We start from the raw sequence: 12,930 nt of genomic DNA on the forward strand, positions 1-12,930 counted from the left end.
CATCTGGTAACACGATGTACCAAATGAAAATGGGCCTCTGTAGATATCATGGTTCCGTTGCCCTCTTTTGCTGGCCTGCTTCTTTCTCTCTCTCCTCTTTCGGTGTATGCCTGTGTTGTTGTCCGTGTGCTTGTCTTTTTTAGGGGATGCTCCTCCACCTTCCTGTCCCTCAGTCACTTGTGAACAATCAGCTGATTACTCGCCTGTTCCTCACGAGGTCTTCGTGCTGGCTTCTAAACAACCAGATCATTGCATTACCAAGGTAACGTATCATGCCACAGTCATGTCACATTTTCCATCAGTTCTTGCTTTTGCTCACTCTCTGTTTCTGTGCAGACCTGTGCAAATCCGCCACCATCTCCTCATTGAATGACTGGCGACCTGTAGCCCTGACCCCCATCGTGAGCAAATGCTTCGAGAAGTTGATCAGGGACTTCGTTTGCTCTGCACTACCCGACTCACTGGACCCTTTGTGGATGACACTACAGTGGTGGGTCTTATCACCAAAAGTGATGAGACGGCCTACAGGGAGGAGGTCAGCACCCTGACCCACTGGTGTCAAGACAACCATCTCACCCTCAATGTCGCAAAGCCAAAGGAGTTGATAGTGGACTTCCGGAGGTGCAGAGAAGTACACATCCCCATCACCATCAATGGCGCTGCTGTGGAGAGAGTGAGTAGCTTCCGGTTCCTTGGTGTACATCTGGCTGAGGATCTTACGTGGTCAGGACACATAAACAAAACAGTGAAGAAGGCGCAGCAGCGCCTCTTCTTTCTCAGGAGACTGAAAAGATTCGGCATGAGCCCCCGCATCCTCAGGACCTTCTATCGCTGTGCCATTGAGAGCATCCTCACTGGATGTATGGCAACAGCACCGCTTACAACCGCAAAGCTCTCCAGAGAGTAGTGCGGTGTTCTGAACGGATAATTGGAGGTGAGCTTCCCTCCCTCCAGGACATCTACAGGAAGCGGTGCCTGAGGAAAGCGGGGAGGATCATCAAGGACTCCAGTCACCCCAGCCATAAACTGTTCAGACTACTTCCATCAGGAAGGAGGTTCTGCAGTATCCGGTCCCGAACCAGCAGACTGAGAGACAGCCTTTTCCACCAGGCCATCAGACTGCTGAACACTTCACAGACACCTCACCTTCACTACTGGAACTTCAACATTATGCACTCCACACTGTATATAAATGCCACTTGTTTTGCACATGTCCAACTACCAACCTGTGTATATTTTATATATTTTATTTTATTGTTTACTCTATTTCATTTGTAAAATATGTATATATACACACACACACACATATATACACACGTAGAAAAACACATTTAGTATACACATTCAGTAATGCATACACTCTTATATTATACATATATTTATTCATATAACTCTCAGATTCAGCCATTCTTATATTTTGCTTGTTCTTATGGTATTGTATTTTTGCACACCTCTGTTCCTTGTGAAGCTCGCACACAAGAATTTCACTTGCATGTATTGTACCAGTGTACCTCCACATGTGATGTGACAATAAAAGTGATTTGATTTGATTTAAAAGGAGATGGGGGTCAGGGTGTCAGCACCCCTAGCCACTTTCCCAGTGTTTTTCCAATGTGGGGAGTTTACTGTAGAAATTGGAGACCAGAGACTATAACTGTAACTGTTGTGTGGAACTCTTCAGATCAGCCTTTAGAGTAGGACTGCACAGGATGCAGTGTGCTGATCTCCAGATGCATCTGTAAGGAAAATGGGTAATAAAAGGATTGTGTGAAATTTGGAAACATCTCTGCGTGATCTCTACCAAGACAAAAAGAATCAGAGAGACCGACGTTGTCTCAACAACACTTAGTAGATATTCCACTAAATCTCATTTGTGATTTATGATAAATGTTACCATTAATTATTCATATTTCTTTACGCTTCTGAATAATTTAGTAAAACATCAAAAAGATTTTTACTGTTGTCAGAAAATAAGACATTTCTAATTCTCTACAAACTTTTGAGCTGTAGTCCAGATTGCAATAATAGTGTATGGTTATTGTTTATAGCAGATGAAATAGAAGTATCAGGACAGGGTGTGAATAAAAGTTATGAGTTATGTTGCTGCAGAGAAAGTTGTTCACTCTGGTGAGGTCTAATGAGTCTAATGGGAGGCTGAGCCTTCAGCTTTCCTGTCCCTGTCCTGTTTAACCAGAAACACTCTCGTCTTTTAACATTGAACTCATAACTTTCCTTTTGGATCAATCTTATAGCTACAGCTGGATCAGCTGACCCTGTCCCATCCTTTAGTTATGCTGTTATAGGCCACAACTGCTGATTAACTTCCCATCATGCACTGAGCACTTCTGTCTTTTACTCTCAGTGTGTTAATATATCACTACTGCGTGTCAGTAACGTTGGTCCTCTTCCTCCCATCATGTGTTTTGTCCTGTCCTCGTATGCTCTTGATTTGTTTCTTATTTTGTCTTTTCTGTCATCCCCAACCAGTTGCTCGTCCTTGAGCCTCATTCTGCCAAAGGTTTCTTAAAAGGGTTTTTTTTCCATCCCACCATCCCCAAGTGCTTGCTCATAGGGTAGCTCCAACTGTCAGAAAAAAGGGCTTTCACATTGCACGGGTTTCTAAAACTCTGTGCCTCTGTTTCCTGTCACACTGACTGTGAGCCTTTACTGCATTTACAATGTAATTTAGAGAGAGAAACATATGTCAATACTAAGCTGTTAAGAGGCTACTTACAATAATCTGTCTCCTTGAACTGAAACCTGTATACAGTCTGTGATCAGCTGATCTTGGCCTGAGGTTTACTGCTTTTTGTGGATTTACACATCTGAATCCAACAAGATGTACACAGATGTTTCATGATTTCCATCCCATACACTGTCTTTACACTGTTTAAACCACAGATGTTAAACTGATTTTTACATCGAGGGCTACATACATGCCACCAGTGAAAATCTCCCGTGTAAAGTAGTTTAACTGCACATTTCATTTCTGAGCTATCTCAATATTGGAAAAAGAAGTGCAATTTCAACAGTATGTCTCAGTTTTCTCTACATGATAAAAAAAAATGCTGTGGTTGCTAATGAAAGAAATCTCTCTTGTCCTTTTGTGCAATACAAAAAAGTAATTTCAATATCCAGGCTGTATACTGCGCTACCATTTTCCTCCCCTGGTGCCTGAAATCAGCTGGTTGTAGCTAAAATGCAAGTGGAACCGATAAGCAGGTGTCTTTATTAAATGTTTTTGTTACTACAAAGTCAAAATGTTATGATGGTTTCAGTATTTTAATGATTGCAAGCCCTGCATGTTTTCTGGAAGAAGAAATGACGATATCATTAATTAGATTATATGACATCCGAATCAGATTTTAGAGGAAGAGTTCGCACCAAAACGAAATGTTTTCACTTTCCTATGTCCTATAATGTCATGGCTTCATTCTAAGACATCTGCTAAGGAAATGCCGGCCTTCTCTCCAATAAAACTGAAAAAAAGAAAATATTAAAATGCTAGTTTCTTCATGGCTCTTAAAGCAGCAAAAATCAAAACATTGAAAAACATCTGTTAAAACTGAGCAGCAATATCTCTTTGCAGAAATGATAAACTGGGGACTTAACACTTAAGGGCGGTTGACTGGGTGGGGTGCTCCAGATAACTGTTTTTGTCATGTAATTGGATTGCACTTTGTCAGGCCTCTACCCTAAGACCTGACCAACACCTGAAGGCTAAGCTTCCGCTGATCTAGCTTTTAGGGTCACTGAGGCATGCAAACCCCCTGCGATGGATCGAGCATTGAAAGAAAGTCAGACACACGTTAAAGTACAGTGGCACTTAGAGTTCAAACGGACTGCAACCAGCAGTAAGAAAAACGCTGCAAAAGCACTTAAAACACAACGCAAATAGGAAAAAGGAAGAACAAGAGGAAGGGAAGTGTTTCTGGGGAGACAACAACCTGATGGACCAGTTGCAGAAACCCAAAACATGGTAGGCGTGTTTTATCATCATTCATATGATGACGGAATTTTAGGCTAATAGTTAGGCTAACACACTTACCTCTCATTTTTTCTTTCCAAAACTGATAGATCCTCCACTTCTTTTAAGTGTCTACCAGCGCAATTCTTAGCATATTTTGGTTCCTGCAACTGGTCCGTCGGATTATTGTCTCCCCAGAAACACTTCCCTTGTGCTTTTGGAAATGTTTTTTCCTATTTCTGCTTTGTTTCTCCTATTTCTGTTGTCGTTTTTCCTATTTCCATTGTGTTTTGTGTGCTTTTGTAGGGCTTTTCTTATTGCTGGTGTTTTCTTAAGTTGCAGTCCGTTTGGCCTCTCAGGGCCACCGCAGTACAGTCCCAAAAAAAGTTGTTTTTTATTTAACCCAACAACATAGTTGGTTAAATTATACAAAAAAATCTAAATCTTGGGCCCATAAAAGAGGTCAAAATAACAGAACTCTACTCAAAGTTAACAGCAACCAATACTGATACCTCAAACAAACTGACCTCACTAAACGAGACAAAGGGGGAAACTTAGAAATCACAAAAAGGGGTAAAACACAGAAAACCTAACTGAGACCAAAACCAGTTATTTATTATCCTGTAAATAAAGAAAGACAAATGTGAATGCAGTGTTGTGTGTAAGCCTCTACGCTAATGTTACCACTGTGTGGCTGTAACTGCAGCCATCACACCGCCTAACCACGTTAAGGTGGTAATCTCTCAGGGGGGAAACAGAAAAACTAGACAACAAAAAGAAAAGAAAATAATGCTCATCAGATTCTAACAACTCAAAACATGACATTTACCATAACCGGATGGCCTATATAATAAATATATTCAAACCCAACAATAGTACTTCGCACTATTGCCAATATTAACAAAACCAAAAAGGGTAAGCCAAATTATAAAAAAAAGACAATTCACGAAGTCTTGAAAAATAAAACTGAAAAATAGAAATAAAGAATAAAAATCCTCAATCTACTCTATAACAACAGTCTCCTGCTTCCCTACAGATCAACACGTTCTCACTCCCAACTCGTCATATGTGCGACGCCCATACAGCATTTATCACTTCTTAATTATTTATTGCACTTCTTGCTCGTCAGTGAGGTACTTTTAGTGCTTTATCTATGTTTGTGTGGGGACTTGTTATAAATCAGTCTTCAACCTTTAATCTCTCTCTGAAAATGACTGGGATTAAATGCAGTATAATAAACTTTCCTGAAACTTTGTCATGATCTCCAGTGCTGCCATTTCATAGGATCTCCTGTCCAGTGCTTCTCAAATGTTGGTTGTTTTTATAACTCATCTCACCTTCTGCTCTTGTGTCTGCTGTGATAAGCCTTTTATACTCACCCATTTTATTTCCATTTCTGTTTTTCACTATTTTTCTTAACAAGATTAAACCAGAATCAAGGTATGTGAGGAAATTCTACACTAATTGGTACCTGTGGTCTTTCTTCTGTTACATGCCACACCCCAAAGAAAGGACACACATAATACAGACACATTTTCAGTGACCCAAATAACGTTCATACACGCTCCGTATCATAACCTCCTTTTTGTTTGTGTTTATTTTAAGCAAGTGATTTAACATAAGGATTAAAATAGAAAGAAAAATCCTTTAAATAAAACCTGTGTGAAATACATAATAAAAAACATAAAATAAATAAATATGTCAAAACCCCCTGAGATCTAGCCTCACAATCACTTGTTCTATGACGACTAAAGGAAGTTTATTTACTTCACAGACCCAGTGACGCCCATTCAGTTTCATTATCCAGGAAATAACAGCTGATGCTCACACTTCTGTTTAAGACACAGTCCAATCTTAGGTTCCTCACCCTGAGTGGAACAATGGGTCTATGTGAGTACAGCTGCCTTTTTCAAATCATCTCTACATCATATGAGTTCATGATTCTAGCATTACAGAAAATGTCTTAATAGGGCTGGGCGATATATCGAGTTTTTTTAAAAAAAATATCGATATATTTTCATACGAGATATAAGATGTGACAATATCGTTTATATTGATATAGTATATGTTACGTTATAATTATACTTGTGGAGCCGCAGGTTTGCCTCTCTGTCGTCCACTTTTGTCTCTACGCAACGTTACTCGGCCTCGGCTCTCCTTCACTGAACACAACTCCTCCTCCCCCATAGCTTCACCTGCAGGCAATGACAAGATGAACGCGGCAAATCTCCGTTAGCGAGTTACCGCGGATCGCCCCGTGCGTGGGGCTGCACGGCGCCAACGCGTTAGCGAGCTAACTGTGCTAACGAGCTAACGAGCTAACCGCGCTAACAGCATGCACGGTCTAAAATCCTTTCATTTTCTCAAAAATTGACAGTGCGCCTTATGTATGAATTCTGGTTGTGCTTACTGACCGCGAACCGATTTTATGTGGTACACGGCGCTCAGCAATCTGTCAAAAAATGTTTTAGTACGACTTTGGTAAGCTACAGGGCTATGATAAACTTTTCAGATTGGAGTGGTAAAGGAATCAAATATTTAGAACATATACTAGAAGGAACAGAATTTATTTCATTTGACGGACTAGTTACACAATATGGGATCAACAAGAAAAGATTTTTAGAATATCAACAAATTAAATCCATAGTAAAAAAGAAATTTAAACCGGGTCAAGTTGAACTACAAACACCACCAAGTGTGGTTCAATTTCTTACTCTTAAAACCCCCAAATTACTATCCAAAATATACAGAATGTTTTCTAAAACAGATGAATCAATATCACTTCCTATTGCAAAATGGGAAGCGGATTTATCAGTTAACTTAGACCTAAACTTCTGGTCTCAGACTTGCTTAAAAACCTTTCATCTAATCAGAAATCCCAGTCTTCAATTAATTCAATACAAAATATTACATAGAGTGCACTATACAGGTCATCGGATGTTCAAGATGGGCTTTACGTCTACCAACAACTGCTCACACTGCCAAACCAATTCACCGGACAATTATATCCACGCTCTTTGGTTCTGTCCACCAGTTCAGAAGTTTTGGCGCGAGATATGTGAAGACTTATCAAAGTGTCTGAAATGTAACATTCCAACTTCCCCCTTAGTGTGTTTGTTGGGCAGCTTAGATAATGTCACTTCAGAAAAGAATATAGCCCATATGGTTTTCACTGCCCTATGCATAGCCAAGAAAACAGTCCTCATGAACTGGAAAAATAAAAATAATCTTAATTCTAACCAATATAGAAATTATCTATTAGATTACATTAGTCTTGATACAGCCTCTGCCACCACATCAGATCAATTGCTCTGGGCTCCTTTGATCAGCTTCATCACCTAGTGGGGGTGGGGGGTCATAGTTTGGTCCCGCCTTTACTGTTGTGATTGGTGTGGGGGTAGGGACAGGCTTAGGGCGTCGGGGGGCTCAACCCGGGGTAGCGGTCATGTCCGATTAGGGGCTCTGTTGGCTCTCAGGTGACGGTTTCCTCGTGGCTGCGTGCAGCGGGGCTAGGGGAGGGTCTGTGCTGACGGACGTGGGTTACTGACCTGGTAGCCTGGCTGCCCCTGGGTGGGTCCGGGATGGGCGTGAGGTTCTGGGGGCGCTCCGTCTCTGGGCTGGGGCCCTGGCCGGGCCTCGGGGGCTTGGGTCCTGGTTGGTGTGTTGCCGGGGTTGTGGGCGGGTGGGTGCATGGGGGCCCGGCCCTGGCGCAGGGTGCCGCCGGTGCGTCGAGCCACCTGGGGGGCTCTTCAACTGGTGAGGGAGGTTGTCACATCTTGCAGGAGCTTTCCTCTCTTCAGGAACTCTCTCTGCAGGAGGGGGAGATACAGGAGAGGTGGAGGAAGATCTCAGCCTGGGCGTCTATTGTCTTATGTAGTCTGGAATATGAGTGGATGGTGGGGTGGGTGCAGTTTTCTCTGTGGTGGGGTTGGGTGGACTGTCCCGGGCTCTGTGGGGCCGGGCGGCGCTGCTGCACTGGGCCCCGGTCTGGATGGGCCTGGGTCCCCTTTCCCTGGCGGGTCGCGGAGTATGGGGGTGCCTACTGGGGTCAGCGGGGGAGCTGGCCCCAGGGAGGGGTCACTTGCCCCTCCCTTCCTTCCCTCCCCATCTCCAGCTGCCTCCCTCTTCCCGCTCCACCACAACCACCCACACATGCAGGGCCTTGGAGTAGGGGTGTGTCACCAGGGTGCAGAGGAGGCTACCCCCCCCCTCTGTCCCCTTCTGGCTGCCTCTGCCTCAATTTTATCCCACAACTTAGACATTCACATTACTCACACTCTCATTACACATACATATAGGATCTTGGGGGTGGGCACGCTACACGGATTCCAAAAGACCATCAGGGTGTACACCTTACCCCTGGCGTCGTTGCCCACCTCTCAATTTTAAATACACGTAGACATTGAGGGCTAGCAGGAGGGACTATGCGCTTACCTGCTGCTCTCTGGCAGGTAGCTCCATGCCCTCCTGGGTTTTAAATGCACCTTAGAACACACATGCATCAACACTACAATGAGCGGGTGGAGGGAGGTTTGGAGTCTTCTCTCACCCCCGTTCTCTGCGGCCTGCTGGAGAGGGGGGGCTAGAAGGAGGAGTTGGCCGTCCGACTGCGGTCTGGAGTGTGGGGCCTCCCTGCTGCTGCGGAGTCGGGGCGGTCTGCCTCTCCCCACCGCAGGGAAAAGGGTTACACCACCTGGGTCTGGGTGCAGTTCCCCCCTCCAGGGGCAAGGGTACCTAGACCCGGTTCGTAGAGTACGCTTGGGGAGTGTGATCGTGTGTACAGCGTCTCTTTATGTTTGTCTCCACGTTGGTTGAGTGTGGAGTAAGTGCATATGAGAGCATGAGGGTGGGAATGGATGTTTGTATCTGTGTGTGCCTGTATGTCTGTGTCTATATGTCAGGTTGGGTATCAGACGCCACCTCTCTGGGGACATCTCAGGCCCTCCAAGGTATGGAGGCCTATCTCCCCCCACCACCACTTCCCCTGCCAGTGGCGGACTCCCTCAGACATCGGTGCGTTGGTGGTTCTTTGTGTCTGGGGGTGGGCGTCCAGGTACACACCGGCTCACTCCTTGGCGGCCGCTTATTGGGGCCTGGAGCCTGGGGCTTGCTCGGGCCACTTCGGAGGTGGGGTGCCCCCGGCCTCTCGGCCTGGGGCTCGGTCACTCAGGCACAGCTGGCTGCCGGCGGAGCTCACGGGCGCGTCACTGCAACTCCCCCTGGCTTCTGCTCCGCGGCTGCTGGGTGAGCCCTCATCTGGGACTCTCCTCAGCTCTTTCTGGGACAGTGGCGCGGCTGCCCCTCTGTTGGTCTTCCTTGGTCTCTTGTGTTCTGGGGGCCTCTGGATGTCTGGAGTTTTGATCTCCTCCATACCTGCTTCATGCCCTGGAGGACGGGGCTGTGGCCCCCCCACACCCTCTAGCAGATCATTACATGAAGGAACCTTTTAAAAAAACAAGCGCGTCCATGCTCACAGGTCTACACACGGGTGATCACACCCACAAACTACACCCTTTTTGGCTCCTACCTCAAAGCACACTGTGTTCTGTTGATCTTATGTGCTGCACAATAATGTTTAATATTTAGTATTTACTGTCATATTTCCATATATCATTGTGATGTTGTTTATTCTATTACTCTTGTTCTCCTCTGCTTGTTTTCTTTTTTCTTTCTCAACAGGTGATCCAGGTGATCGATAGATGCATTTTTTTTTTCTGCCCATTCTGTTGGTTTTTGTTTTTTGCCCTTGTCCCTCTTCTCAGCTGTTTCTCTTTCCCTCTTTCTTTCTCCCCTTCTTTCCCCCAGTCAAGTCTGTCCCGTATTCAGCAAGTGAAAATAAAATAAACAATAAAAGGTGAATCAAATGGACCATTACGGCAAGGCTGGGATGGTCAATTTGGTAAAGTAAATCCGTTGGGCATCTTTCTTTGCCTTTAGACAATAATTCTGATGGCAAAAGAGCCAAACGGGACAGGCAAAAAAAAAAAAAAAAAGCTACAGGGCTGCACCGCTTGATGGACTGTCGGAGCATTACGGCTACCGTAGTCTGGAGCGATACATACTGTGCTTCAACGTAATATTACCATATTGTGTGTGTATAAGGGCCATACATGGCACCTGTTCGGAGACATGGTTACAAAGAGGATTTCAAACTCAAGGCTGTCAGTCACGCAGTAGATGACGCACTTGGGAATAGAGCAGCTGTGAAATCTGTCTCTTTGTTATTATGCTCATCTCGTCTTTTAGTTTACATTTTGACTGCACAATTGTGAGCTTTTTGTTATGCACAAAAAACAACATTGTTTTCTTTTATTTATGGAGCATGATTATTTAATAAATGCTGATAATTTATTTTTGAGTAATTTCTTCATGTACATCTACGCCAGGGGTCGGCAACCTGCAGCTCCGGAGACGCATGCGGCTCTTCAGCCTCCTTGTAGCGGCTCCCTCTGGACCTGACCAAAAAACAAAACATAAAACAAAAAAAAAAAAAAACATAAATGAAAGGTATTTCGAAACTCATTTTTATTCATACATGATTATTAGTTTACTTTTTTTTGCCTAGTTATCTTGGAGTTTGAGTTGATACTATCTATCTAATTTTAAAAAAAGCAATTTTTGATTTATAATTTTTCAACAAAAATATACGTCACATCAACATCAACAGACCCCGCCTTTACCTGCTGGTGGATTTTAGAGTATGCTAACCCTGCAAAAGGCTAACCATGAAAAAATCCCAAAAAAGAAAAGTTTTGGAAGAAAATAGAGAGTTTAATTCAGCGTGGACATATTTATTTGCATTCACCGCCAACGACGCTGGCTTACCTGTGTGCTTAATATGTGGCGAGAGAATATCGAACAACAAAAAATGTAACGTTGAAAGACATTTTCAAAACAAGCACTTAGCATTCGCTGAAAAATACCCAACCGAAGATGAGCGAAAGAGAGCAATTTCGGAACTGCTGCGAAAAGCTGAAGAGAGCAAACTATCTTTCAAGAAGTGGATCAGCTCTCCACAGCCAACTAGCACTGCTAGTTGTGTGGCAGCTCTGGATATTGTAAAGAGTGGGAAGCCGTTCACAGACAGAGAATTATTTGAAAGAATTGTTCATAAAAATATCAGAGCATCTATTCTCCGACTTTAAAAACAAGGGGGAAATTGTTCAGAAAATTAGAGAAATGCCTCTCTCCGCAAAGACCGTCAGAGACAGGACCATTAAAATGGCGGAAAACATCAGCCGTAAGCAAATTAATGACATCAATTCAGCTCAAGCATTTTCAATTGCCTGTGATGAGTCAAGTGATGTAAACGATGTTGAGCAGACAGCACTGTTATGCAGATATGTCAACTGTGATGGGCCTCAGGCAGAACTGATTGAACTCATACCGCTAAAGGGCCAAACACGAGGGCAGGACATTTGTGAGGCTGTTGTGAGTTGTCTAGAAGCGAAAGGAATAAACACCACTCACCTGGTGTCAGTGTCTACTGATGGGGCACCCAGTATGAGAGGAGCACAGAAGGGCTTTGTGAATTTGCTTCAAAAGTCACTGGATCGAGAGCTGATGGCGTTTCACTGCATCCTCCACCAAGAAGCACTGTGCGCACAAACATTCCCCCCGAATGTGTCGAAGTGATGAACCTCGTTATCAAGATAGTGAACAAAATAACTGCGAACGGGTTAAGCCACCGACCGTTTTGTTCATTGTTAGAAGAAGTCGACAACGCATATTCAGATCTCCTGCTGCACAACAAAGTCCGGTGGCTGTCCAGGGGAGAGGTGCTGAAACGCTTCGCTACCTGTCTGGAGCATGTGAAAACGTTCTTGGAAAGCAAAGGCCTCCGCTATCCTGAACTGGAAGACCTTGATTGGTTGGGTAAATTTTACTTCATGGTGGATATGACAAGTCACTTGAACACGCTGAATACAAATCTACAAGGAAAGGGAAGCACGGCCCTGCAGATGCTGGAGAATGTTTTGGCATTTGAGCGCAAGATGACAGTGTTCGCAAGAGATGCACAAAAACGTACGCTCTCTCACTTCCCCTCCCTAAGAGAGTTCAAAGAAGCGAACAATGAAATAAATTATGAATATTTCCACCGTGCCATCATTGCAATGCAAGCTGCATTTGGAGAAAGATTCAGTGATTTCAGAAAGGAGAAACATACTCTCTCTTTCCCTGTCACACCGCTGGACATCGACCCATCTCTCCTGAACACAGTTGCATTCACCGGAGTATGTAAGTCTGATCTAGAAATTGAACTGGCCGACATAGCGGATAAAGATTTGTGGGTAAATAAGTTCAAAACACTGACGGCGGATCTTGAAGAAGTCGCCCGTCAGAAGGCTACGCTCGCTAAAGAGCACATATGGAATGATATGGAAAAACTCCCCCACCCCGACAAACTTGTTTTTGAAACATGGGGTGCCATTCCTGACACATATATTAACATGAAAAAGTATGCATTTGGAGTCTTGCCCATCTTTGGCTCAACATACTTATGTGAGCAAGTTTTCTCAAGCATCAATTTTATAAAGTCCAAACACCGCTCCCGCCTCAAAGATGAGAGCCTATACAGTCCTGTATGAAGATCAAAGTCACATCTTACAGCCCCGACATAGGGAAGATCTCCAGCGAACTTCAGACACAGAAGTCACATTAAAATGGTAAGGACAATAGTATTTTACAAGCTATTATTTTTCAGAAAAAAAATATTTTAGACTCCGAGCTGATGTAGATTTTTTGTATGTTCAGGTGCTTCAGTTGATTGCTGGCTGAGCAAAAAACCCGAAGAGGACGAGTGAACACTGACATGGACTTGTCAAAGACTCTCCCAATTTTCTTTTTATTTTAAAAGCTGTTAAGTTGCAGCTAAATGTTTTATTTATATTAAAGTGGGCTAGTTTTATTTTACTTTTACAAAAATATACGCCTACAGTTAACAGGCCTACAGTTAACAGTTT

The 12,930-nt window shown here is 43.8% G+C and overlaps 1 protein-coding gene across 1 annotated transcript; it reads left to right on the forward strand.

The window, feature by feature from the left end:
- The first annotated feature begins 11,601 nt into the window (after positions 1 to 11,601).
- LOC146378831 (general transcription factor II-I repeat domain-containing protein 2A-like) lies at positions 11,602 to 12,555 on the forward strand. The gene has a single exon (XM_084941632.1). It carries the CDS (start codon positions 11,602 to 11,604, stop codon positions 12,553 to 12,555), a length of 954 nt encoding a protein of 317 aa, XP_084797758.1.
- Positions 12,556 to 12,930: the final 375 nt, after the last annotated feature.

This window comes from Perissodus microlepis, chromosome 10 (assembly GCF_051167445.1).
Source record: "Perissodus microlepis isolate ML-2025 ecotype Zambia chromosome 10, ASM5116744v1, whole genome shotgun sequence".
In the NCBI taxonomy this organism is placed as follows: Eukaryota; Metazoa; Chordata; class Actinopteri; order Cichliformes; family Cichlidae; genus Perissodus; species Perissodus microlepis.